General features: G+C 40.7%; 5 protein-coding genes across 8 annotated transcripts; 2 read left to right on the top strand and 3 right to left on the bottom strand.

Annotated features, from left to right (window-relative positions):
• The first annotated feature begins 7984 nt into the window (after window positions 1-7984).
• On the top strand, window positions 7985-14318 carry LOC125601278 (DExH-box ATP-dependent RNA helicase DExH5, mitochondrial-like). Its single transcript, XM_048773540.1, has 19 exons — window positions 7985-8380; window positions 8587-8741; window positions 8840-8927; window positions 9035-9280; window positions 9389-9484; window positions 9583-9771; window positions 9879-10038; window positions 10122-10252; window positions 10350-10517; window positions 10599-10871; window positions 11114-11308; window positions 11627-11830; window positions 11973-12042; window positions 12130-12278; window positions 12422-12727; window positions 12807-12866; window positions 12953-13105; window positions 13213-13323; window positions 13441-14318. Exons 1-19 carry the CDS (start codon window positions 8189-8191, stop codon window positions 13900-13902), a joined length of 3408 nt encoding a protein of 1135 aa, XP_048629497.1. The 5' UTR covers window positions 7985-8188; the 3' UTR covers window positions 13903-14318.
• On the bottom strand, window positions 14293-17285 carry LOC125601279 (origin of replication complex subunit 4). Its single transcript, XM_048773541.1, has 16 exons — window positions 17126-17285; window positions 16945-17035; window positions 16802-16858; window positions 16665-16712; window positions 16401-16451; window positions 16268-16311; window positions 16123-16186; window positions 15887-15973; window positions 15701-15792; window positions 15538-15619; window positions 15340-15425; window positions 15142-15251; window positions 14959-15051; window positions 14810-14874; window positions 14596-14739; window positions 14293-14515 (listed from the first exon to the last, which is right to left on the bottom strand). The coding sequence occupies exons 1-16, from the start codon at window positions 17233-17235 to the stop codon at window positions 14486-14488; spliced, it is 1254 nt and encodes a 417-aa protein (XP_048629498.1). The 5' UTR covers window positions 17236-17285; the 3' UTR covers window positions 14293-14485.
• Window positions 17286-17473: 188 nt separating this feature from the next.
• Window positions 17474-19079, top strand: LOC125601280 (sec-independent protein translocase protein TATC, chloroplastic-like). Its single transcript, XM_048773542.1, has 4 exons — window positions 17474-17877; window positions 17993-18279; window positions 18361-18651; window positions 18741-19079. The coding sequence occupies exons 1-4, from the start codon at window positions 17610-17612 to the stop codon at window positions 18948-18950; spliced, it is 1056 nt and encodes a 351-aa protein (XP_048629499.1). The 5' UTR covers window positions 17474-17609; the 3' UTR covers window positions 18951-19079.
• A 234-nt stretch (window positions 19080-19313) lies between these two features.
• Window positions 19314-20798, bottom strand: LOC125601281 (sarcoplasmic reticulum histidine-rich calcium-binding protein-like). 4 transcript variants are annotated; one of them, XM_048773545.1, is made up of 3 exons: window positions 20651-20789; window positions 20522-20581; window positions 19314-20205 (listed from the first exon to the last, which is right to left on the bottom strand). In XM_048773545.1, the coding sequence occupies exon 3, from the start codon at window positions 20178-20180 to the stop codon at window positions 19488-19490; it is 693 nt and encodes a 230-aa protein (XP_048629502.1). In that variant the 5' UTR covers window positions 20181-20205; window positions 20522-20581; window positions 20651-20789; the 3' UTR covers window positions 19314-19487. The 4 variants fall into 4 exon arrangements, with proteins under 4 accessions (XP_048629502.1, XP_048629500.1, XP_048629501.1 ...); XM_048773543.1 differs by having other exon boundaries at window positions 19314-20239; window positions 20651-20788; XM_048773544.1 differs by lacking the exon at window positions 20522-20581 and having other exon boundaries at window positions 19314-20239; window positions 20651-20798.
• A 457-nt stretch (window positions 20799-21255) lies between these two features.
• LOC125601282 (NDR1/HIN1-like protein 10) lies at window positions 21256-23693 on the bottom strand. Its single transcript, XM_048773547.1, has 3 exons — window positions 23471-23693; window positions 21959-23255; window positions 21256-21541 (listed from the first exon to the last, which is right to left on the bottom strand). Exons 2-3 carry the CDS (start codon window positions 22556-22558, stop codon window positions 21455-21457), a joined length of 687 nt encoding a protein of 228 aa, XP_048629504.1. The 5' UTR covers window positions 22559-23255; window positions 23471-23693; the 3' UTR covers window positions 21256-21454.
• Between the last annotated feature and the right edge of the window lie 90 nt (window positions 23694-23783).

Here is a 23783-nt window from a genome sequence, read left to right as displayed (position 1 = left end):
AACGTGGTCCTATAATCTCACACGCACCAACCAGTCAACACTCAATTTGTATTACAGGACAAATAACAATTTTTTGTTTTTCCTGACTGTAAATATCATCTGCTAAATTACAAATACAAATTATAATTAAAATCGTCCTTCAGAGAGGAGTGGCGAAGTGTGAACACAAGCACCTAGAAAGATCTGAGAGTCAAGTCTTCTCGAGTGACATGTGCAATGTGAAATGCATCAAGACGCGTTTTAGGGGTTTTATCGTTTAATGTTTAAATTTCTTAGCTATCAATATCATCACCAAAGTGTTTCATCATAGATCTCTCCAACAACAACAGCACATGTTTTATTTTATTTATTCTAGGATTTGTTATAGGCAGTATAGAAGAAGACTCTAGAAGATCTAGGTACATTATGATGACTATTGACTAATGAGTAATGAGGTCAGGCAACTGCAACATGAAGGATGAGTTGGTTTGGCTGAAGGATAAATCTGGGAACTACACTACAAAATCAGGGTACGCATTAGCAAAGATCAACTCTGAGGCTGAACCTTCTGACCATTTCGACTGGAAGAAGAGGATATGGGCCCTCAACACCTCCCCGAAGCTCAAGCATTTACTCTGGAAGGCAAACGTTGGAGCCCTACCCGTTGGAGCCGCACTACAAAGCAGGGGAATTGATATTGATGATAAGTGCAAACGTTGTGGAGCAGTTGAAACAGAGATACATGTCTTGCTCCACTGCCCTTTTGCTACCCAAGTGTGGAACAAACTCCCCTGTCTCCATGCTCCATCTTCACTCCAGCAACCTCCCATGTCGGTACCCCCCGGATCTACTTGATAGCTGTAGCAGAGTAATAACCTTGCCTCCGATAGGATTGGGATCAACTCCGATCTCGCCATGGGTCTTGTGGACCCTTTGGACTAATAGGAATAAGTTACTCTTTGAAAATAAAGAGTACACTGTTGAGGAATCAGTTCTGAAAATCCTCAAAGACTCTAAAGCTTGGAGAGAAGCTCAGGAGTCGAAAAAATGTATTCCGTTGCCACAGAATGTGGATCTCTCTCGCCATGTGTCTAACCCCCATGTACCCCAACTCCTTCTTGTTGCAGGATCCTCGTGGAGCGTCTACTCTGATGCTGCTTGGGACTCTTGAACCGGAAACTGTGGTATGGGCTGGCACTTCAGCGACAGCATGGCTTCACCAGCAGGAAGCAACTTCTCAAAACGCCGCTCAGTCCCCTCAGCCCTTGTAGCAGAGGCTTTTGCGTTAAAGACCGCAATCTCCGAAGCGGTCAACCGTGGCATTGATTCTCTTAGAGTGTTCTCTGATTCCAAAAGCCTCATCTCTCTGCTTGTTACCAAGAAGAACCACACTTGGATTCAAGGAACACTCTTCGATATTCACTATCTATCTAGTTCGTTTAGTAACATTTCTTTCCATTTCATCCCGCGTGTGGGAAATACTCTAGCTGATACTCTAGCGAAATCAGCGCTGCTATCCTTAATCAACTCTCCGTCTGTGGATGAGTAAAAACTACTTATGTTTTCTTCTTTAGCTAATCAAGTATGGTTTTCGATCAAAAAAAAAAAAGAGTAATAAGGTCAGGCCATTCAGAGAGAAAGGAACTTTACACATGTTTTTTAATTAGCTAATTTCAAATTTGTATTTATTATATGAAAAAATCTAAGTTCATACCCTGATTAAGACTGACGTTAATGTTATGTCATAGATAAATCTAAGTTTATATCTTCACCTTATTTTTAAGATTGGCATTATGTTAACCTTTTTTCCACAAACCATCGGAAAAAATAATAATAATGACGTTATTAAGAGTTGCGATTACATAAGAGAGACGTAAGCACATCAATTAGGTATCGTTAAGGATTAGTTGAATTTTGAATGTTGTGTGTCCAAACGCGACAAATCACACAACAAATGTTATGCCATAGATAAAACAGTGAGAACATTTTGTTAACAAAATTTGTAAAAAGCAAAAACACTAATGTTCAAAATATGTTGCCACTTTCTCATCTTTCGTAACGTTCATGGGAACTTGCTATTGAATTGGTATGAAAGGATGATTCTTATTGATGATACAAGCTCTGTTTATATACAGAGAATGAACGTGATGTACAAGGGAGAATATACAGAAGTTAATCTACAATATACAGAGAAGATGCGGAAGTTAATGGACAATGATTTAGGTGATTTGCTTGATCTGTGTAATCTGGTTTCCTTATTCTATCACACCCCCTCAAGTGAAAGTTCGATCCGGCCATGAGAGAGTCCGATCTTGATAGCCAATGTGTTGAAACGTGCGCGTGGGAGAGGCTTTGTGAGGGCATCAGCTAACTGATCAGTGGAGCTGACATGAGTTACTCTAAGTTGACCACTCTGAACAAACTGCCGAACAAAATGATAATCCAAAGCAATGTGTTTCATTCGCGAATGAAAAACCGGGTTTGCAGCAAGATACGTTGCACCAATATTGTCACAGTAAAGTACCGGTTTGGTAGAGACAGAGATCCCAAGTTCAGTTAAGAGCGATGATATCCAGCAAAGCTCTGAAGTGGTGGATGCGATAGCTCGATACTCCGCCTCGGTGGAAGAACGAGCGACCCCTGTTTGCTTCTTGGATGACCAGGCTATGGGATGGCTTCCAAAGTAGACAATGTACGCACTTGTGGATGTGTAATCGTCTTTGTTTCCTGCCCAGTCGGAATCAGTAAAAGCATGTAAATCATTCTGGTTGCTGGCAGGGAAGTAGATTCCACGAGACTGAGTTCCAGACAGATAACGAAGTACTCGTTTCACAGCAGACCAGTGTTCAGTCGTGGGTCTATGCATGAACTGAGATAATTTGTTGACGGAGAAGGAGATATCAGGTCGGGTGAGGGAAAGATATTGTAAGCTCCCAACAATGGTGCGGTATTCTGTAGCATCGTCCAATTGATGGCCAGAGAGTAGGGTCAGCGAAGAATTAGACTCCATTGGTGTTGCAACTGCTTTAGCATTAGTCATGTTCGCCTTATGTAATAAATCTGCAATATACCGACTTTGTGTTAAGTGTAAGCCTGCAGAAGTTCTACTGACTTCAATACCTAAGAAAAAGGTGAGATCACCCAAATCTTTTAATGAAAAACGAGTAGATAAGGATTGAATAAACCGTGATATTTGTGTAGGACTGTTGCCCGTGATGATTATGTCGTCAACATAGACGAGCATATAGAGCAGAATTCCATCCCGGTTATAGATGAAAAGAGAGGCATCAGCGACAGAGTTTTTGAAACCGGATTGTAACAGGAAGCTCCGTAACTCATTATACCATGCCCGTGGCGCTTGTTTAAGGCCATAAATAGCTTTACGAAGTCTGCAAACTGCTCCAGGATTGTCTTTGTCTTGAAATCCTTGTGGTTGCATCATATATACCTCCTCATCGAGATTGCCTTGTAAGAATGCGTTGTTAACGTCAAGTTGACGCAGAGGCCATTGACGAGTAACAGCGGTGCTGAGGACTATGCGAATAGTAGCTGGTTTCACAACCGGGCTGAACGTGTCTTGATAATCAATGCCGGGCCTTTGGGTGTATCCTTTTGCTACGAGTCGGGCCTTGTATCTCTCTACTGTGCCATCAGGTCGTCGCTTGATTGTGAACACCCATCGACATCCTACAACATTAGCAGCAGCAACAAAGTTAGTTAAATCCCATGTATGATTTCGAATATGAGAATTTATTTCTTCAAGCATGGCTTTACGCCACTTTTCGCTTTTTAAAGCCTCTGCCACTGTTCTAGGAATTGTTTCTGAGGCTGGTGAAATCTTTGTGTGGAGATTGAGCTTCTGGACAGGTTTCTTGATGCGATTGCTGGTGCGAACTGGCTGAGCTGGTGGTGGAGGAGGTTGTTCTGTTACTGTTACTGTTTCTGTAACTTCCGGCTGTGTTGGAGTAGAAGTTACGTCATTAGTTGATGGCTGTGGTTGAAGATCTGCAACCGGAGGTATTGTTGATGACGATGGGTTCTCAGAAGCAGATGAGGTCTGTTCTGGAGGTTGTGATAGTGCCACTGGTGCAGGAGTGATCTTCGGAGAGTGATGACCATTTATCTGCGGAATAAGAGTAACTAAGGGAGAAGAAGAGGAGGTGCCATGATCCACGCCAAGAGTATCATCCCGCACTGTAATTGGTGATGAAATACATTCTCATGAAACATGACATGTCGTGAGGTATAAACTCTGTTAGTACTTCTATCTAAACAGAAATACGCACTCTGCGAAGGAGAATAACCTAGAAACACACAAGGTGTGGATCGAGCTTCTAGTTTATGTGAGTTGTAAGGCTTTAACCAAGGAAAACAAGGCACCCATAGACTCTTAATTTTTCAAAATTCGGAGGATAACCATAGAGACTTTGAAAAGGGTTATTAAAATTCAGATTAGGTATTGGCATTCTATTTATTAGATACACAGCCACACCAAAGGCATAGGTCCAATATGACCGTGGCATTGAAGCATGAGACAAAAGTGCTAGACCAGTCTCGACAATATGTCGATGACGTCTCTCAGCAATGCCATTATGCTCGGGTGTATGCGGTGGACTGGTCATATGAGATATACCATGACTAGAGAGGAACGTCCTTAAACCAATGTATTCACCCCCATTGTCGGTATATAAGGTTCTTAGCTTGCATTGAAATCGATTTTCAACCAAGCTTTTAAACCTTGTAAACATTTCAGAAACCTGTGATTTCTGCTTTAATGGATACAACCAAGTGTATCGAGTAAAGTGATCAACAAAATTACATAATATTTAAAACTATCTACTGAAATAATCGGTGAAGTCCACACATCAGAGAAAACAAATTCTAGTGGTTGCGATGATTTTAAAGATGAAGTTGTGAAAGGTAACTTATGCATTTTATTATTAGAGTAAGCATAGCAAGGCTGAGCCATTAAAGCATTCGAAGAAACAGGTAAACTAAACTGAGAAATGATTTTAGATAAGATAGATGATGCCGGATGGCCTAAACGAGAATGCCAATCTGTTAAGGTAGCTTTTACTGTGGAAGCAAAAGCAAGAGATGGAGGTGTAGAAGACTGCGACTTAGGCCATTCATACGTGCCGGCTTTAGGTGTGCCCTCCAAACGAAGAGCCCCCGTTTCCAAATCCCTGACCTGAAAGTATGTCGGTGTAAAGGTAACCGCAACACCATTAGTCTTACACAATTGAAAAACAGAGATTAAATTCTTATCAAGAGAAGGAACACATAAAACATTATTAAAGAAAAAAGGTTTCGTTGAAGAAGGAACAGAAAAAGAACCAGAGTGCGTAATTGGTAAGGCCGAGCCATCACCAAAGAGCACATCATCACTACCAGCATACGGATTATGAGCAGCGAGGTTTCCCAGATCAGACGTCATATGGTGAGAAGCACCTGAGTCTAGAAGCCATGTTGATGAATCAGACATCATTGCAGCATTGGCACGAGGTCTCCATGATTGAAAGTGCGTGGGTTGTTGCCAAGCCTGAGAAGTTTGCATTTGTGGTTGTGGTTGGTGTGACCACGATGTGGGTGAAGCAGTGCCTCTGACCATACAAAACTCAGGACAAAATCTGGCACTATGTCCTTGGACTCCACATGCTTGACACTTGCCGAGATATGGTTTAGAAAAACGAGCTTGATTTGTGTTGTTGTTACCATATTGACGTGTCTGAGACGAAGTGTTGTTGTTGGAGCGGTGTGAAGTAAAGTTGTTATTGCGATTCTGATGTCGAGGGCGAGCGTCAGTAGCATTGGCCACAATTGGAGTTGCAGCAGCAGTATCAGTGCAGAGGATCATTGCTTCTCTGTTAACCAAACGTTCATACAACTCAGTGTATGGGATAGGAGTGTCTCTCCCGTGAATAGCGTCGATCTCGGGCTTGTAGTCTTCACTAAGACCTGCAAGGATCCGTTCAGTGAGATCTTCATGATCCATAGGTTTTCCCAGAAGTGCAAGATCATCAGCTTTAGATTTGATTTGTCAGAGATAATCGCTGATGGTTTGTGTTCCCTTGGTACATCGTTCAATTTGAAGTTTCAACTGTCTGATATGGCCACGAGATGCATTACCGAAGGTTGTGGCGAGAGTGGACCAGACTTCTTTGGTCGTATTAGCGCTGGAGACCACTGACTGAATCGGGAGAGAGATAGATCCAATCATTGAGCTGTAGAGAAGACGATCCTGACGTCGCCATGGAGCATACGCAGGATTCGGAGAAGAGACTCCATCAATCATGACTGTCATCGGTGGTGCTACGTTTGTCTCCTCGATGAAGTGTTGGAGTTCATGGCCTTCAAGCAAAGCACGGACCTGTCGACTCCACATCAAGTAATTGAGATTCGTGAGTTTAGTAACACTCGACATGTTAACGGAGAGGAGTGTGCTCTGTGGATCTTGAGTATTGAACACAGATGTTCTCTCTGCACTTGATTCAGACATGATTATAAACCCAGAAAAGAGGAAAATCAGAGACGAGAGATGAAGAATTGCAGAGGAAGAAAAAGAATAAAGAAAGAGAAAGATAGTTTTGGAAGGCGTTGAGCCTAGAGCTCCGATACCATATTGAATTGGTATGAAAGGATGATTCTTATTGATGATACAAGGTCTGTTTATATACAGAGAATGAACGTGATGTACAAGGGAGAATATACAGAAGTTAATCTACAATATACAGAGAAGATGCGGAAGTTAATGGACAATGATTTAGGTGATTTGCTTGATCTGTGTAATCTGGTTTCCTTATTCTATCACTTGCAATCTTCTTAGCTTGTTCACCTCTTTTACATATTCCTGACATGTTACAAGTAACACCAATATTTGGACGTATGTATATCCATCAGGACCATCACCATCAATCATCATGCGTGCTTTTCTAACATAATGAAGAATACAGCGTGAGAAATTACAGATTTACAGGCAATGTGCCAAGTCGTCATGGGCTTATCTTGTAACATGCATCTTTAACAACAACCGAGCCCATTGTCATTTGGCCCAATAACTGATCACCCGCTGTCCCCCATTTTACGATTTATTTGTGCACTTCTTCCTAGCCCAGCTAATAAGAAAAGGGAGTCTCCGACCATTCCACTCTCTTTCACACTCATGAGGCCCGAGTCAGAGATAGGTGTCCGTTTTTTTTTTATCCGAACCGAACTTTTTTTTTAGATTTTAGCTAATGTTTTGAAAACCGGATCGGACATTGATTCGACATTGTATTTGGGTTTTCAACCGGATTTTTAAGTTTAATTTAATTTAGATTAAGTAAAAATATATATGTATAATTATAAAACTATTTTTATAAAATTTATATCATTGTTAGAATCTAACAATGATATGAAAATAAAATGAAAACTCGAAAAATAATATTAAATATAATGGAAAATAATTTATTTAGATAAATATTAAAAAACAATATTGTTTCTTATGAATATTTTTTTTTAAAAAATTTTCAGTGTTTTATATTTTTAACTTAAATTTAAGAAAACCAAATTTTAATATCAAATCGTATCACCGGTTTTAGCGAGTTTCACCCATTTTTCACCGGGTTTGCCGGTTTAATTCAAATCTGATTTTTAATACAATTGGAATCTATTAGAAGGTCGAGTCATGGTCCGACTGGTCCGACCAGATGATCCGGTTTTCAAAACAATGGTTTTAGCTTAAGTTCGGGTATAAGTTTGACTCAAGTTGACATATTTTAGAAATCCAGTTATTGGTTATTGATCAAACAATTGGTTTAGTTTAACAAAACCATATCAATCCTAATAATATTTAATCAAACTAACCAAATGTTAAACCAAATAAACTAAAGGAACCAAAGTAGCTTGAATTCTAACCAAAATAAAACTGAAAACTTCAGTTAGTTTTGGAAGATTTTAATTGGGCTGGGCTTGGTTACACCTGCTCATTTGTTTAAATTTGGTCACAAAATAAAGAGAGCGTAATAAGGAAACTTGAAATCATCCTAAATCAATCTCATCTTTCCCTCTGGGATTTGACTTGCTAAAAATACAGGGAGTTGAGAGGGGTATTTTGGTAAAACTGATTAGTTGTCGCCACGGCGAGTCCAGTAAGTAAAGTCTAATCCTTTCGCCGGAGATCTCTCGCATAAAAGAAGAACGGCTTTGCTCCTTTGCTTTGGTTTCTCCGATGAAGGATCGTCTTCCTCCTCCTTCCCTCTACGTTCCGCCTCACCAGCGACTTCGCTCCACCCCTCCAGCTTACGCCTTTCATCCTCTTCCTCTCCCCCACACGCAATCTCAAAAGCCACCGCTCTTGCCCACTCGCTTTGTCTCGGCCTACGATGACAGCGTTTCCGAGGTTGCTTCACTCCCTGAGCCGGTAACTTCTCTCTTTCTCATCTTCTCTTGCAACGGGTTGACCTCAAAATTCGTTTTTTTTAAGGAGCAATTGAGCTTATTGAGGCTCCTTCAATGGCGAATTACTTAGTTTTTGAGTTACATGTTCTTGAAATCCAGTTTGAGTTAAAGACCTCTTGCAAGTTGCTTCCTTTAATTACTCACCGAGTCAGAGATACGCGTTTGCAGGTTGCATTTCATTGTGCCAACTTGGGTGAATGGAGAAGGAACTTGTCTATGCTTTTGCGCGATCCTGTAAAGCAAGAAGTTATTTCCAGGGAGAAGAAAGATCGAAGGGATTTTGATAAACTTGCTGCACTCGCTACAAGTCTTGGATTGTATAGGTAAGCCATCCATATTGTCAATCAGTCACACTCTATGCTTGGTTTAGGTTCTAGCCGGTGGTTGTTTCTCACAAGAGAGTCTATTTTATTTTGTGCAGTCAAGCATATGCTAAGGTTGTTGTGTTCAGTAAGATCCCACTCCCCAACTATAGGTTTGATCTTGATGACAAGAGACCTCTGAGGGAGGTAATATCTACTCTCCTCTTGAGCCTTCTTCTCTTGGACTTATACAATAGTAAGCTTATCTTTCTTATGGTTTCTTAGAAAAGTTATAAAAAAAACAAAATTGATAGGTGAGTGTGCATACGGACCTTGTAAAAAGAGTTGATGCTTACCTCAAAGAACACCTCAGTAAAAAATCAAAGAGGACGAATGGTATCCCTGCGAATTCCTTCTCAAGAACTAGTAGCACAAGCAGTATGGCCACCGATGAAGGGCTTCTTGAGCAACCTGAGCTCCCGGCTGCCAGCAAGACGGCGCTGGACAACATTCTTTGGCAGAGGAGTTTACAGCTGCGTGAACGACAAGACTATTGGGAGGTTAGGCATTGTCACCTATCTATTTATGTTAGGTCCTTCATTTTGACTAATCATCCCCTCCTATTCGTTTTCGTTGTGTTGAGTTTTAAATTTTCTTTTATTGATTAGAAATCCGTAGAAGGTCAAAGAATGCTGGAATGTCGCAGATGTCTCCCTGCATATAAGCAGAGGGATGTGGTACTGTCAGCGATATCACAAAACCAGGTATGCCAAGCAGACAATCGAAAATTGAATATCAACTTGACAGTCTTGTTGGTTTTTTGTATTTGTTTCGATAACTCACATCATTTTTGGTATGTCAGGTTATTGTTGTCTCTGGAGAAACAGGTTGTGGCAAGACCACACAAATTCCACAGTTTATTTTAGAATCGGAGATTGAAGCAAACCGTGGAGCTTTATGCAGTATCATATGTACTCAACCAAGAAAAATATCTGCTATGTCTGTTTCGGAGAGGGTTGCTTGCGAGAGAGGAGAGCCGTTGGGTGAATCCGTGAGTTTTCCTACTTCTAGTTGCCTCGGAGCCTTATATTTGGAATTTCTCACTCTATTAACTGATTAAGTTCTCTTTCTTGTTTTCTTCCCCGTAATTTTGTGAAGGTTGGATATAAAGTTCGATTGGAAGGTGTTAGAGGAAGAGATACGCGGCTACTGTTTTGCACCACAGGCATTTTGTTGAGAAGGTTGTTGGTAGATCGAAGTTTAAGAGGAGTTACTCATGTTATCGTCGATGAAATTCATGAGCGTGGAATGAATGAAGGTATACTTGTCTTGTCAGGGAGCACCACGTTTTGAGCTTAGCTGGAATGCGACTATCTTACTGTATTATTTTTTGTGTTTTAGATTTCTTGCTTATCATTCTTAAAGATCTCCTACCTCGCCGCCCAGAGCTTAAGCTGATTCTGATGAGTGCAACTTTAGATGCTGAGCTTTTCTCGTCATACTTTGGTGGGGCAGGTGTAATTCACATTCCAGTAAGTAGGAAATGACTATTTGATCTTTATGGGATGATTAGCGGCTTTAGCCCCAGTGATCTAATATATTTTACTTTTATTTTCTTCCTCACTATAGGGCTTTACGTATCCAGTTGGTAGTTATTTCTTAGAGGATATTCTGGAGATGTCCAGGTACAGATTGACTCCGTACAATCAAATTGATGATTATGGTCAAGAAAGATTGTGGAAGATGAACAAACAGATCCCAAGAAAAAGGAAGAGCCAAATTGCGTCTGTTGTGGAGGTATTAGAAATAGAATTTCGGTCTACTTTTGTTTTGTTGTACGTTTTTGGTCCTCATTTATATTTTCCCTTATGTAAACAGGATGCACTGAGAGCGGCTGATTTCAAGGAGTTTAGCCCTGAGACTCGAGTCTCTTTATCTTGTTGGAATCCTGATTGTATTGGTTTTAATCTTATAGAATCTCTCCTTTGCCATATATGTGAGAATGAGAGGCCTGGTGGTATTTTAGTTTTTATGACTGGATGGGATGATATCAGCTCTCTGAAAGATAAACTCCAGATTCATCCAATCTTTAGCGATCCAAACCGGGTTATGTTGCTTGCTTGCCATGGTTCTATGGCAAGCTTTGAGCAGGTGATTATAACTTTTTCTTCTGATGACTACTTGCATCTTATGCTAGTATTAGTAGAATATCACTATTGTAGTTGATCCGTGTTAATTGTAGTCTGCATTGTATAATGATTGTTTGAAAAAGAAATGCAAGTTCATCCTTTGCAGAGCTGTTATCATATTCTCTTCCCTTTGCAACCGGAACGTTTGTACGGGTGAAATCATACTTATCAGTTATTGTTTACTTTATTTTGGAATTGATGCAGAGGTTAATATTTGAAGAACCTGCAAGTGGAGTGAGAAAGATAGTTCTGGCCACTAATATCGCTGAAACGAGCATCACGATCAATGATGTTGCTTTTGTTATCGACTGTGGAAAGGCAAAAGAGACATCCTATGATGCATTGAATAACACCCCGTGTTTGCTTCCTTCGTGGATTTCCAAGGTTTCAGCTCAGCAGGTATTGCTAGTTGTTCAGACTTGATAGCTTTCGAGGATCAAATAATATTATTTCATAGTTCGTAAGGCTGCAAAGCCATTTCCCCATTAATTCATAATGGGTCATAGGGACATGGAGTAGTAATACGGTTTACGTAGACGTAGATATACCACTTATTAGATTTTATTTGTTTGTGTTATGCGCAGTTACATTTTATATACACCTGATTATTATAATTTAGTATCAGTATCCATTTTCCAAATACCAACATTCTTAATTCTTTGAGCTTGCATTTAGTTATCTTTAGTGTTGATTTTCATGCTCTGTTTGTGATTGCAGAGAAGAGGAAGAGCTGGTCGTGTTCAACCTGGCCAGTGTTACCATCTGTACCCAAAGTGCCTATATGATGCTTTTGCAGAATATCAGTTGCCTGAAATTTTGAGAACGCCTTTACAGTCACTGTGTCTACAAATCAAAAGCTTAAATTTCGGAACCATATCTGAGTTCTTATCAAGGGCACTGCAATCTCCAGAACTATTGGCGGTATGGTTAGATGTTCTTATTTAGAACTTTACTTATGTTAAGGTGGTTGCTTTAAACCAACCTTAAAGCACTCAGTGAAATAGTAATATCTTCAGTCTAATTTCGTTTGCTTCATGTATGGTTTCTTCTACTTTGCCCGCAGGTTCAAAAGGCCATTGAATATCTTAAGACAATAGGGGCATTGGATGAGAATGAACAGCTCACAGCTCTAGGTAAGAAGTAAAATGCTTTCATCTGAATCATAGCACTTTTGAGTAGCAGGACTAAAGTTTATCTCATGTGGCTGAAATTTGTTGCAGGTCGTTATTTGGCGAAGCTTCCCATGGAGCCAAAGCTTGGAAAAATGCTCATACTAGGAGCTATTCTAGGTTGCCTTGATACCATATTGACTGTTGCGGCTGGCCTGAGTGTGAGAGATCCTTTCTTGACACCTCTGGACAAGAAGGATGTAAGTCATCCCACCATGTATAAACTAAATGCAGCTTAACTACGTATATCTAGCACTCTATACTCATCTATTGGTCTCTTGTTTTACCCAAACTCAAAGACATCTCGTCTTGAAATATGATGTTTTGCTTTTAACTCTCACAGCTCGCAGAAGCCGCCAAATCCCAGTTTTCACGTGATCACAGTGATCATCTTGCACTTGTTCGGGCATATGAAGGGTATAAAAGAGCTGAGGAAGAGGCTGGGGTTTATGATTACTGCTGGAAAAACTTTCTCTCAATACAGTCGATGAGAGCTGTTGATTCTCTCCGAAAAGAGTTCTTCTCATTACTCAAGGATACCGGATTAATAGATGGAACTCCAGCGACCTGCAAGTCAGGAGGGAATGATGAGAATCTTACCCGAGCAGTTATTTGCTATGGATTGTATCCAGGAATCTGCTCGGTTGTGGTTAGTACTTCTCCTGTCCTGCTCTCTCTTCTATTCAGCTGTGTGCATTATTGAGCATTTATTTATATGAATCATGCAGCATAATGAGAGAGCATTTTCCTTGAAGACTATGGAGGATGGCCAAGTTCTTCTTTATTCGGTATGCTTCCATCCAGAAAAAAATTAATGAGAGTATTACGAAACACTACTGTTCGTTGAAAATTTATTACATTTCTTTTTCTATAGAATTCTGTAAATGCTCGGGAAACAAAAATACCATATCCGTGGTTGGTTTTCAACGAGAAGATAAAAGTGAACTCTATATTCGTGAGGGATTCAACAGCTGTGTCTGACTCTGTGCTTATCCTCTTTGGCGGTAGCGTTTCCAAAGGAGATTTTGTGAGCTTCTCTGCCTATCGTTTTTTTGCGTGTGCTTCTGTTACTTTGTTGACAGACAGGACTGACATAAAATTTTATCGCCAACCTCTTGTTTTTGTTTTTGGTAGGATGGCCACCTCAAAATGTTGGGAGGATACTTGGATTTTTTCATGAAACCTGCTGTTGCAGAGATGTACCAGACCTTGAAGAAAGAGCTTGACGAGCTGATACAGAGCAAAGTGAGTTCCATAATATCTCAAAACTAGTCAGCTCTGTTTGTGTATTTCAACTGTGTTTACAGATCTGGTCAGTGAAAAAACATCTGAATTATGAATATTTTTTCAATAACTTTTCAGTTACTTAATCCTAAAATGGATATTCAAGCACACCGTGACCTCTTATTGGCTGTAAGGTTATTGGTCTCTGAGGATAGATGTGATGGGAGCTTTGTGTTTGGTCGGCAAGCACTTAAGCCTTTAGGAACGTCGGCGGTGTCAACACAACCGACATTGGTTTCAAGGACCGAAAGTGGGCCGGGGGGTGACAATTCCAAGAGTCAGCTCCAAACAATGCTCACAAGGGCTGGTCATGCAGCACCGATGTATAAGACAAAGCAGTTGAAGAACAGCAAGTTCCAATCCACAGTAGAGTTTAACGGGACGCAAATAATGGGACAACCTTGCAGCAACAAGAAGACTGCTGAGAAGGATGCTGCAGCTGAAGCTATACGATGGCTGATGGGTGGGGCTAAGGAAAGCCATGAGCACGTGAATCATATGTCAAACCTGCTGAAGAGAAGCAAGAAGGTTCACCTCTGATTGCCTTTTGCTGAGTTCAATCACCTAGAAGACAACAAGAAGGCGGCGATTTTATGGAGTCCAAATATTTCCTGGGCTAACCTGAAAGTAAAAGTGGGAAGAAAAAGGATTATCTCGGAGCATTTGTGAGGCATGCGACCAGATGGGGTTGAAGGGTGGGGCTGGAGAGTAAACTCCGTGGTGCAAGCACACACACATAAGAGATTTGATCTGGATGTGGTGAATTAATGTGAGCATTGAGATGCCTCTGTTGACTGTCGCAATTTTTAGCATATGGTGTAATTCTAAGATCGGGTGGAGACTTTATAAGATGAGGTTGAGTGTTGTAGATGAAGTTGCCCACTTGTAAATCTTGTAGGTTGTAAGAAGACCGTTGTTTGTAATCGGATATTGAGCAAGTGAGTCTTAAGTTGACATACTCTCTCCATCTAGACATAGATGTAACTGACAGGTGGAGAAAACGCACAGCATAGCAAAACTGAAGACTGGTTCTAAACAGAGTAGCTTCACCATGAATAAACATACACATACATGGTCATTAAAGAACTGTCTTATTTCTAAGGGACAGTAAAACACAGAGAGATCAATGGTCCAATAACTTGAGAAGAATGGCCTGTTGCAGCAGAAAAAGAAAAAGAAATCACCAAGTGAAGTCAGCTGACAAAAATAAAAGCTAGGAAAATGGAGACTTACGGGGCAACAGGCATGAGATCTCATTCCTTGATGAAGCTCAGAGGCCGATATTAAAAGCTTCATGGAACGGTACTCACCTGCCTGAGACTGTCCTCTATTCTCTGCGTAGCATATAACTTCTCGCTCTCTCAGGTGCTCAAATGCCTGTCACGCCAGCAATTTAGATACACCACCATATTCAAACCGTGACATTTCATAAGAGCTATACACTTACACGTAGGCAGACATTTTGTGCGTAGAAGTCTGAGGTCTGAAAAGAATCGTGTATCGTCTTATACTCTGAAAAACACATAGAATCCCAATTTATTTCCATTGTGGCGCAGCCCGCATTATTTCTTAAACCAAATTTAATTAACAGGTTACCTTTCATCACACTGATGAAGTTGTATGAGCTTTGCTCTTTCACTTCTAACCTCCTCATGCATACTAAAAGATAAAGCTCCAGTATGGAACAATCTGCTCAACAAACATAGTAGTGCAATTGATTAAACTATCTCCCCGAAGAAAATGTATAAGCAAAAAACTTTTATGGTTTGCTTATTATACCTCTGACGGCTTCCAATTTTGGTTGCCTTTGCATACTTGAAAGTGCTGTTTTGAAGTTCTCAAGAGAGAGGAGGCCAGATTCCAAATTCATTGAAGAAACAGCGCGGAATCTAACATCAAGAGAGAGAGCCTCAACACAGAGAAAATGATATTTATTTAAACAAGAAAGTAGCTCACTCTTGGAAATGAAGAACTTACATAAACTTCAGCAAACTGTTGACAGTAGAATTGGCATTTAAAAATGTCTTCAGCATGTCTTTGAATCTCGTATCTGATGTTATATTCTGCACATTACGCATTTGAAAAAAAAATATTCTCAACTGGAAACTAGCAGTTTTTCAGAACAAGAATTGACATATGCATGGCATAGTACTGATGGGGCGTGAGTATTAGAACCTTAATCTTTTCATTGAACTGAGAAACATATCCACTGGGGAAGCTAGAGTCTGCTGGTAGAGAAAGCAGGTGTTCCAATAAACTGGAAAGATAATCCTATTAGTAAAACAAGTTCATCGGACAAACGTTTTCTGCATATTACAGAAAAGAAGCTGTTCATTACCTGTCAATTTCTTCCCTAGATGGAGGAAGAAACAAAATTTTCCTGTGTGAAAAGCGAGATCTCACCCTTTTCTCAAGGAGTTGGTCAGCGTCCTGTGGTGAGAGATTGCATATTAAAAGATTTTGAACCAGAGTTCTATAAAATATTTAACAAGAAATAATCTTAAAACACAAAGCATGATCATACCAGTCGAGAACTAATACCGACGACAACAGCTTGGGATGTTACAGATTGCATCGCATCCAGCAAACTGTACAGCAACCGTTGCTTTCCCTATATATAACCAAAATACAATAAGTGAGTGGACAGAAAATCACCAACGTCCAATTCCTTAACTCGTCTAAGGTTCTGTTCTACCTATCAACCTTAGGATGGTCTCTAGCTAAAATGTTATTTTGTCATAGGTAAAACGAGTAACTTGCCTGTGCAAACATGTCGAATTCATCAAGCACAAAGATGATTGTCTTATGTGCTAGTCCACATTCCCTGAAAAAAATCTCAATCAGTTCGTCTAGGTTGAATATCAACACAGCCAAAAATACTTTCTGTCAAGGTAACTGTACTCACCTTAGCATGGCTATTATGAATTGCGAATTCTCATCGAATGATGCCTGAAAAAAAAAAGAATCAATCCAATTGCGACATTAATTAAACAACAAGAAGATTATAATAAACTTTTGGCGAAAAGAATGGCAAATACCATTTTGGAGAAGAGCAGGTGGTGTTCCATACACAACTGTCTAGCAATTTCCTGAAATAATCAATGTAAGCCAGTGAATATCACCCATATACTTAGTGTACGTCGTCAATCCACCCTGAACTAAAACTATAAGGACACCTCCTTGAATGTGATGAACATAGCAAGGATAAACATCATTACGTCAACCCCAGAGTGAATATTGAAATCCATTGATATAAATTTAACTAAGAGATTGAGATCGCTAGCTCTCTCAAGCTACCAGACCTTAAATGCACAATTATCCTCACTGTGCAGGAGTCCATTCAAGCTGATCTGCATCAACAACAGAAGGTGATAGTTATTACAAGATGAATATATGATAATTCCCAATGTAAATGGCTTATGCACAAAATCACACATACTAATGTTACTGAATCTGGATACTCTTCCATTAAATCGCCAACAACAAGATCCAACACCTGAAAATCATTAAAAAAAACGAAAATCAAACGCTACGAAAGGAGAGGGAGAGAGTATAAAGAAACAAAGGTTGGATGATCAATACAGCAGCTTTTCCAGAGCCACGAGGGCCCAGAAGCAAGATTGAATTGTTGCATCCTTCCGTGACAGAGGTCGACACAATGAACTTCAGCTTGCTATCATAAAAGAGACGATTTTTATTTTAGGGTTCATCAAAATGAGTCTAATTTACGGCATTTTCAGACAGAAGACAAAGAAATTAAAACCTGTAGTTGCTGTCTGAAGAAGCAGAAAGCGGTCTGAAGACGAAAGTAGGATCGCAGAGTCGCCCGCGAATCAGATTTAGGGCTTTCTCCGCCGGATTCTCATTGCCCATCGTTAAAATTTGGCGGGAAAATGACTTCAGCCCTCGGTCCTCAGTGAACCATCGTAACCAGTGATTTAACTGAGGTTTATGGGCCGTAATGGGCTTTTTCTCTCTAAACGTCGTTTCTGTATATATGGGCCTTTACTTTCATGAAACGATGTCGTTTTAAATTTACTGGCGATGGGCTTTTGCTCTCTAAACGTCGTTTCTAGATATATGGGCCTTTGCTTTCATGAAACGATGTCGTTTTAAATTTACATGAGACGATGTAAAACTCTCTGAGAGCCAGTCGTTCTCTCTGAGGCGGGAGGCTCTTGCAAGCAAGCAAGCAAGCAAGCAAAGGAGAGGATTGCTTGTAGAATTGGAGAAGACATAGAGAAGCTATGGGCAGCACAAGCACAAGCACGAGCTCTGCTGCTCTAATCCACCATTTCCGGCTCACCAATCTCAGTTTCGATTCGCCTAGAAAGCCTCCCTACACTGTGAGTTTCTGCAATTCGTTGAAGGAAGGTGGACTCCGACACGGTGTGACGCGACGACGTAGCAAAGGGTTAGACCCGGTGGTTCGCTTGTCAGCTTTTGGTGAAAATTCCGGAGATTCACCAACGGAAACCACTCCCGGAGTTGGCTCTGCTTTAGAAGACAGACCAGGTATGTTAAACTCCGGTTTCTTGTTTGTGTCGTAGTGAAAGAGTTGTTTTTTTTTGTATGTTTGTCTCGAAAGTTTACTCTTTTAATATATTAGTAAACATTAACGTTGCATTAGCTTTGGAAGATGCGTCCTTTGAGCAAGAAGAGAAAGCAAGTTCGGTCTATGAGTTTCTGTATCCTGCCAAAGATGAGCTCCCTGATGACAAAGAGATGACTATATTCGATCACCTGGAGGAGCTCCGGGAGAGAATATTCGTCTCGGTTTTGGCTGTGGGAGCTGCGATCGCGGGTTGCTTCGCCTACTCCAAAGATCTAATCGTGTTTCTTGAAGCTCCCGTCAAAACACAAGGTGTACGGTTTCTTCAGCTAGCTCCAGGCGAGTTTTTCTTCACAACTTTGAAGGTCAGAGCCCGCTTGGACTAGTAAGCTAAATGATTATATACTCAAATGAACAATAAAGATGACTTCTTTATATTGGTGCAGGTCTCGGGTTATTGTGGGCTTCTACTAGGGAGTCCAGTGATACTGTATGAGATTATAGCTTTTGTACTTCCTGGTCTGACACGAGCTGAGAGAAGGTTTCTGGGGCCAATTGTGTTTGGTTCCTCCTTGCTCTTCTATGCTGGACTTGCCTTCTCCTACTGGGTTTTAACCCCTGCTGCCTTGAATTTCTTTGTGAATTACGCAGAAGGGGTGGTTGAATCTCTCTGGTCTATCGACCAGTACTTTGAGTTTGTACTAGTGCTTATGTTCAGCACCGGCCTTTCTTTCCAGGTAATGTAGCAATGAGAATATAAATGTTCCAGGTGTGTTATAAAAGATATACATCTTCACTTGGAATCTGGCTTCTTGTTCGTTTACAGGTTCCGGTAATTCAGTTACTCCTTGGACAAGTAGGGGTGGTGTCGGGAGATCAAATGCTTTCAATATGGAAATATGTTGTGGTGGGTGCGGTGGTTGTAGCAGCTGTGGTCACGCCCTCGACGGACCCTGTCACTCAGATGCTCCTAGCTACACCGCTTCTGGGGCTCTACTTGGGTGGTGCATGGATGGTGAAGCTCACAGGTCGGTGAGGAACTTGGTTTGGTTGTTCAAAGACGTATAAAGTCTTGTCTCTTGTAGAGTATATTACCTTCCGTGTAAGAAAACCACAGTTTGGTACTTAAAGTGTTAATCTGAATCTTCATCTTCTTGGATGCAAATTTAGAAACCAGCAGAGGTATCTATGGAGTTTATATTTGATATTATCAACCACAATCTATAAGAATCAAAACCCACAATTCTAATAACCGCAAGATCAAAGATATGATGCAGAGAGGATTTGTCAATTTGATCGAGATGAACCAACCATTGCCATGGAGAATCTGAAACATGAACTGATGAAAAATACTTGCTCAATTTGTCTCGAACCATTTAGGATTGTTCTCAGGCCTTGATGATTCTTAATTTTGACCGTTGTTAAATGAAAATAAAACAATGAAGAGAAGTGCCACAAGTACATGATCACAAAAGTTCACAACATTAAGTGTGCTAATGGTTTGCACAACATGCAGTTCAAATGATTTGTGTGAAATTGAAACAAATGCACTTTCCAGTGCCCGTCCCCATCCTCACTTGTTTGCGTTGTGCTCTCTCTTCTCATCTGACAACATTCCATCAGTTTCGGATGCTGACTCTCTGTCATGTTTACGATGCCTTCCCCTTCGCATTGCTCCATCATCCTCACTTGAAGACTCTGCTGCCCATCGATGCCTTTTGTGTTGCCTTCTCTTTCTACTCTTTCCACCATCCTCCGAGTCACTGGACGAGGCTGAACCTCTGTTGTGTCTGTGATATTTCCCTCGTCTTCTTCCTCCTTTCTCTTCCTCGCTATCACTTGAAGTAACCACCTCGCCATGCCTGTGACGCTTTGCATGCTTTCTTCTGGCATCTTCCATATTGTCATCATCAGAAGCCTGCTTTGAGCTATGCGACTTGTGCCTCCGGTGGTGCCTTATCTTCATCCTGGGCTCGTCCTCTGACCCGCTTTCGTACTCATCACTGCTACTTGAGGACCTTCTCTTATGCCTCCGGTGCTTACTGTGGCCTCTTCTCGACTTTCTTCTCACCTCAGGGCTACTATCACTTTCTGAGCTCGATTCAGAGGCATCCCTATGTCTTCGCTTCTTTGACTTCTTCTCCTTGGTTCCAGCAGCCTTGGCAGCCGCCTCTAGCTTCTGCTCCCATTTCAAAGGAGCTTCCTTCTTCTCAAGAATCTGTCGTTTCTTCTCCTCCACCATCTGCATGAACTTCTTGGAGTCCATTTGGATTCAAAAACCAGCTGAAAATCTGCATTTTGGTATGAAAACAACCAAAAGTGCATCTCACAAAAGAGAAGAAGAAGAAACAATGTTAGCTCTTCCATCCATAAAAAAAATAACGAGTTCTTGAAAAGGAACAGAATCAAATCAAAGCACAGAGAACAACTACGAAGTTGATAAAACAGGTCAAACATTTTAGCAACTCATACAGAACGTATAAAAAAAGTAACAGTATCAGCAAAATTTCAGTTGTTGCTATTATGGTGTTACCAATCAACTTTAATAAACAAAAAAGATAATCTATAGAGTTTTGAAACTAAAGCGATATGAACCGAACTTCTTACCTGATGCGAGTAAGAGATACAAGATTAGACCAAGAGAACAAGACGCAACCTATCGCAGATCTACAAGATAGGTGCTCGCTTAGGGTTTATATCTTGTTAAAGATCTGAAATCTGAGAGTAGGATCTTACCGTAAAGGAAAGGAACAGAGAGGAGGAGACAACCGCCTAGGGCTTCTTCGCTTTTAGTCTTGTCGGAATGGTCTTTTTCTACAGATCTGTCTTCAATTAATTATTATCCCGTCTTGTTTTTTTTCCCCTAGATATATATACAACTTTTTTGTTGACGAGTGTTTCGTGCCGTTTGCATATAAAGCTTATACAGATCGTGTCGTTTTATTAATGGCCGAGGAACCTAACAAGTCATTTCGATGGGCCTAATCTCCGCCTCTTTTGCATAATAACTCTACCAAAAACATTATCTATGTCAACATCAAACATCCAAAAAGTCAACTCCAAATTAGTTTGACATATATTACAACATCCAACATTTAAAATATGGGCTTTTAACAGATCAATTTTATTAAGCCCAGTAATATCCAACATTTTCAAGCTCAGATGAATGTTTTTCCTGTAACAAATACAACATCGCTTATACAAAATCCTTCTAGTCTTAATTCTCAAATAAAGCATATAACATTTCCGACATTTAGTATGCGGATGAGCGCATACGTGGCTATATGACATATAAACAAATGCAAACGAAGAGTGGCACAAGGAAGGGATTACAACGGGAGTAATTATAAACTACTGAAGTGATTAGTGACTTTGGTAAACAAACATTGTTGCTACTTCAAATATTGCTTGTAGAAAGAAAAAAAAATCTGATATGGATCCTGTTCCGTTTCTTTACTAGTTTAACCTTTTTCGCAACTCCACAACATTTTAGGGAGTGGTCAGTAGAATTTTAAAAGAAAATATGTTATGATTAGGGAATTAAACGGTGAGGCCATCAAAGCCACATTGCTTGTAAATCAGAGCCTGCTTCCTCGGACTAATGCCTATCCCGCAATTCACTGATACCTGCATCAATACAATAATAATAATAATAATAATAATTAATGGAAAGTATTAAAGACATAAAGTGTTAAGTCCTAATAAGCACAAGATTAGGAGTTGTGGGATTAGCTTTTTTTTTAGCTGGTGGATTAAAGATAATGCAAAGTGCCTACGTGGTTCCTAGAAATAAAGAAATCAAAAGTGAAGGAGAAGCAAATGCCAAAAGTAAACCAGAGTGGGACTAGTGGTGGTGGTGGTGGCGTAGAAAGAATCTATTAACTTAACAACGAATCCTTCCTGTCCTCTTTTATTTTTACTGTTTAACTGTTTGTGGTAAGTAGTTCTTACTTTGTTCACACTAGGCCAGATCCACAATGGAGCTTAAGCTAAATCCTTTTCCGACAGAACTGAAAAGAAAAGAGACAAAAAAGATGTAAGAACCTGAACGCCTGGGGAATCGAAGTTCATGACTCGGATCTTAGCACTAACGTCTCCTTTAACAGTGAGCTCGACTCGGTCGTTTAACGAAGCCTCTTTGACTAGATCGGCCGCGTTGCCTTGCATAAGATTCACTCTATCTACAGCAATGGTCGCCTCCACGTTCCTCGTGCTATGCGCGTCCTGGTAGAATCCAGGCACCGTCGCTCTCCCCAGTGGCAAGCCTTTGTACATCACCGTGAAGCTGGACTCGCCGTACCTGATCCCAACTTTGTTCGGGTTACCGGCGGTGAAGAGCAGGCGGATTGTGAAGGAGAGGGAGGCGGTGGTTGGATCCATAACGCTAGGGTTGGGATTATCCGGGGATGTGATTCCCATGTTCATCACTGCCACTTGCTGCAGATCGAACTGCGGTTTCTTCGGCTTCACCGCTAGTATCACGATCAGCACCACCGCGAGTACCACAAGCGCTAGGAAAGCGAGGAGGAGGAAGAGGCAGCAGCAGCATCCCTTGAGAGATGCTGATGAGGAGGAGGAGTAGCTCCGGTAATAAGGTTGCTGATGCCTCACCGGAGGAGGTCCGTGATGACTGGGTGGAGGCATAATAGGTGAAAAGCAGGAAGCTCTCTCTCTCTCTCTCCTTCCTTCCTACTCTCACTTCAATGGCGGTGCTGTGAAAGACAAAAGTTGAAAGAGAGAGACTTTGGCGTGAGGACAGTATTGACGAATTAAGTCTTACATACAATATACGATTTTAACCACAAGAAGGCAATAAATAAGATAAAGTAAGGCAATAAATCTATCTCTCTTATCCTAATCTTATTACACCTTCACCAAAATAGATTCTTCACAAATGATAAAATGATTGTTGCATAGTAAATAAGCCAAAGTCGTCACTTAGATTGAGAAAACTGAATATTTGTGGTGAGAAACAGATGATTTTATGTACTAGAAAACAAACGAGGATAGATAGAACTCGAATACAAACACAGGGTAAAACACAAGCAGTCTTCTTCTTTTGTTACAGATAGGATATTTCTTGTATGAAAACGTTTTGGTTGCTTTGTGTTAAAGTTGACCTGATGCTGAAAAGACACTATACTTCACTGGACTTGTGATCAAAAGCACAGATGCCAACCTGTTTCTGCCTCATTCCCTCTTATCTTCCTCAATATCTTCTTCCGTGTCCGAGCCACTATCCTTCTCTAGCTTGACTAAGCTAATATCACCATCTTGCTTTCCCCCTGTCAAAGACTGAACTTCTTCGTTTTCTTCATCCACTTCTCCCGAATACGCATATCTGTCCAAACCATTAGATTCACGTTAGCATTCACTTCACATCAAGCGACAATAAACTGGAGTACTAACATCTAGCTCAGACTTCCACAAGACCAGCACAACATGCTTATAACTGGAACAGTTTTCATTTCAATAACTCTTAGCTCCTAAAACCAAGCTTCTTGTTGGTATGCTATGCTAGACAGGTATCAAAACCTTTAAGTTGGTGTATCATACCTCTGAGAGTTCTGGGACGGGGTCCAGAGATAGCAAATAATACATAGCAACACAAATGCAATAACATCCCAGAAGGCAGTTATAGTCCAAGCAGTCTGCCATCGTTCATTGAAAGGATCCGTTGCTTTGAAGTGCACCTGCAGGGGACAAATCATCAGGCAAGCTGGATGCATTACAAGAAAGAAGGAGCTAGCTTCATTTCCACATCTCATCCTAAATAATATGTTCAAAAGCGCCTTCACCAGCCATTCCTCATGTAGGATTTGAGTTGATACACTTACAGTTTACTACATCAGTATCAAATCAGGTTTTA

This window comes from Brassica napus, unplaced genomic scaffold, assembly GCF_020379485.1.
Source record: "Brassica napus cultivar Da-Ae unplaced genomic scaffold, Da-Ae ScsIHWf_2501;HRSCAF=3233, whole genome shotgun sequence".
In the NCBI taxonomy this organism is placed as follows: Eukaryota; Viridiplantae; Streptophyta; class Magnoliopsida; order Brassicales; family Brassicaceae; genus Brassica; species Brassica napus.
Note: the sequence above shows the minus strand (reverse complement) of the source record. Positions and strands in the feature narration are given on the sequence as shown.

Excerpts from the sequence above, each read along its gene's own strand:
- LOC125601280 (XM_048773542.1), top strand. The coding sequence starts at position 17,610 with ATGGGCAGCACAAGCACAAGCACGAGCTCTGCTGCTCTAATCCACCAT. Across the intron at positions 17,878-17,992 it reads TGCTTTAGAAGACAGACCAG|CTTTGGAAGATGCGTCCTTT; the intron begins GTATGTTAAACT and ends ACGTTGCATTAG. Across the intron at positions 18,652-18,740 it reads GCACCGGCCTTTCTTTCCAG|GTTCCGGTAATTCAGTTACT; the intron begins GTAATGTAGCAA and ends GTTCGTTTACAG.
- LOC125601279 (XM_048773541.1), bottom strand. The coding sequence starts at position 17,235 with ATGGGCAATGAGAATCCGGCGGAGAAAGCCCTAAATCTGATTCGCGGG. Across the intron at positions 16,187-16,267 it reads TTCATAATAGCCATGCTAAG|GGAATGTGGACTAGCACATA; the intron begins GTGAGTACAGTT and ends GATTTTTTTCAG. Across the intron at positions 14,740-14,809 it reads CACAAAATGTCTGCCTACGT|GCATTTGAGCACCTGAGAGA; the intron begins GTAAGTGTATAG and ends CTGGCGTGACAG.
- LOC125601281 (XM_048773544.1), bottom strand. The coding sequence starts at position 20,180 with ATGGACTCCAAGAAGTTCATGCAGATGGTGGAGGAGAAGAAACGACAG.
- LOC125601282 (XM_048773547.1), bottom strand. The coding sequence starts at position 22,558 with ATGCCTCCACCCAGTCATCACGGACCTCCTCCGGTGAGGCATCAGCAA. Across the intron at positions 21,542-21,958 it reads TCGATTCCCCAGGCGTTCAG|GTATCAGTGAATTGCGGGAT; the intron begins GTTCTTACATCT and ends GTATTGATGCAG.
- LOC125601278 (XM_048773540.1), top strand. The coding sequence starts at position 8,189 with ATGAAGGATCGTCTTCCTCCTCCTTCCCTCTACGTTCCGCCTCACCAG. Across the intron at positions 12,728-12,806 it reads CAGGAATCTGCTCGGTTGTG|CATAATGAGAGAGCATTTTC; the intron begins GTTAGTACTTCT and ends TGAATCATGCAG. Across the intron at positions 13,324-13,440 it reads ACGAGCTGATACAGAGCAAA|TTACTTAATCCTAAAATGGA; the intron begins GTGAGTTCCATA and ends ATAACTTTTCAG.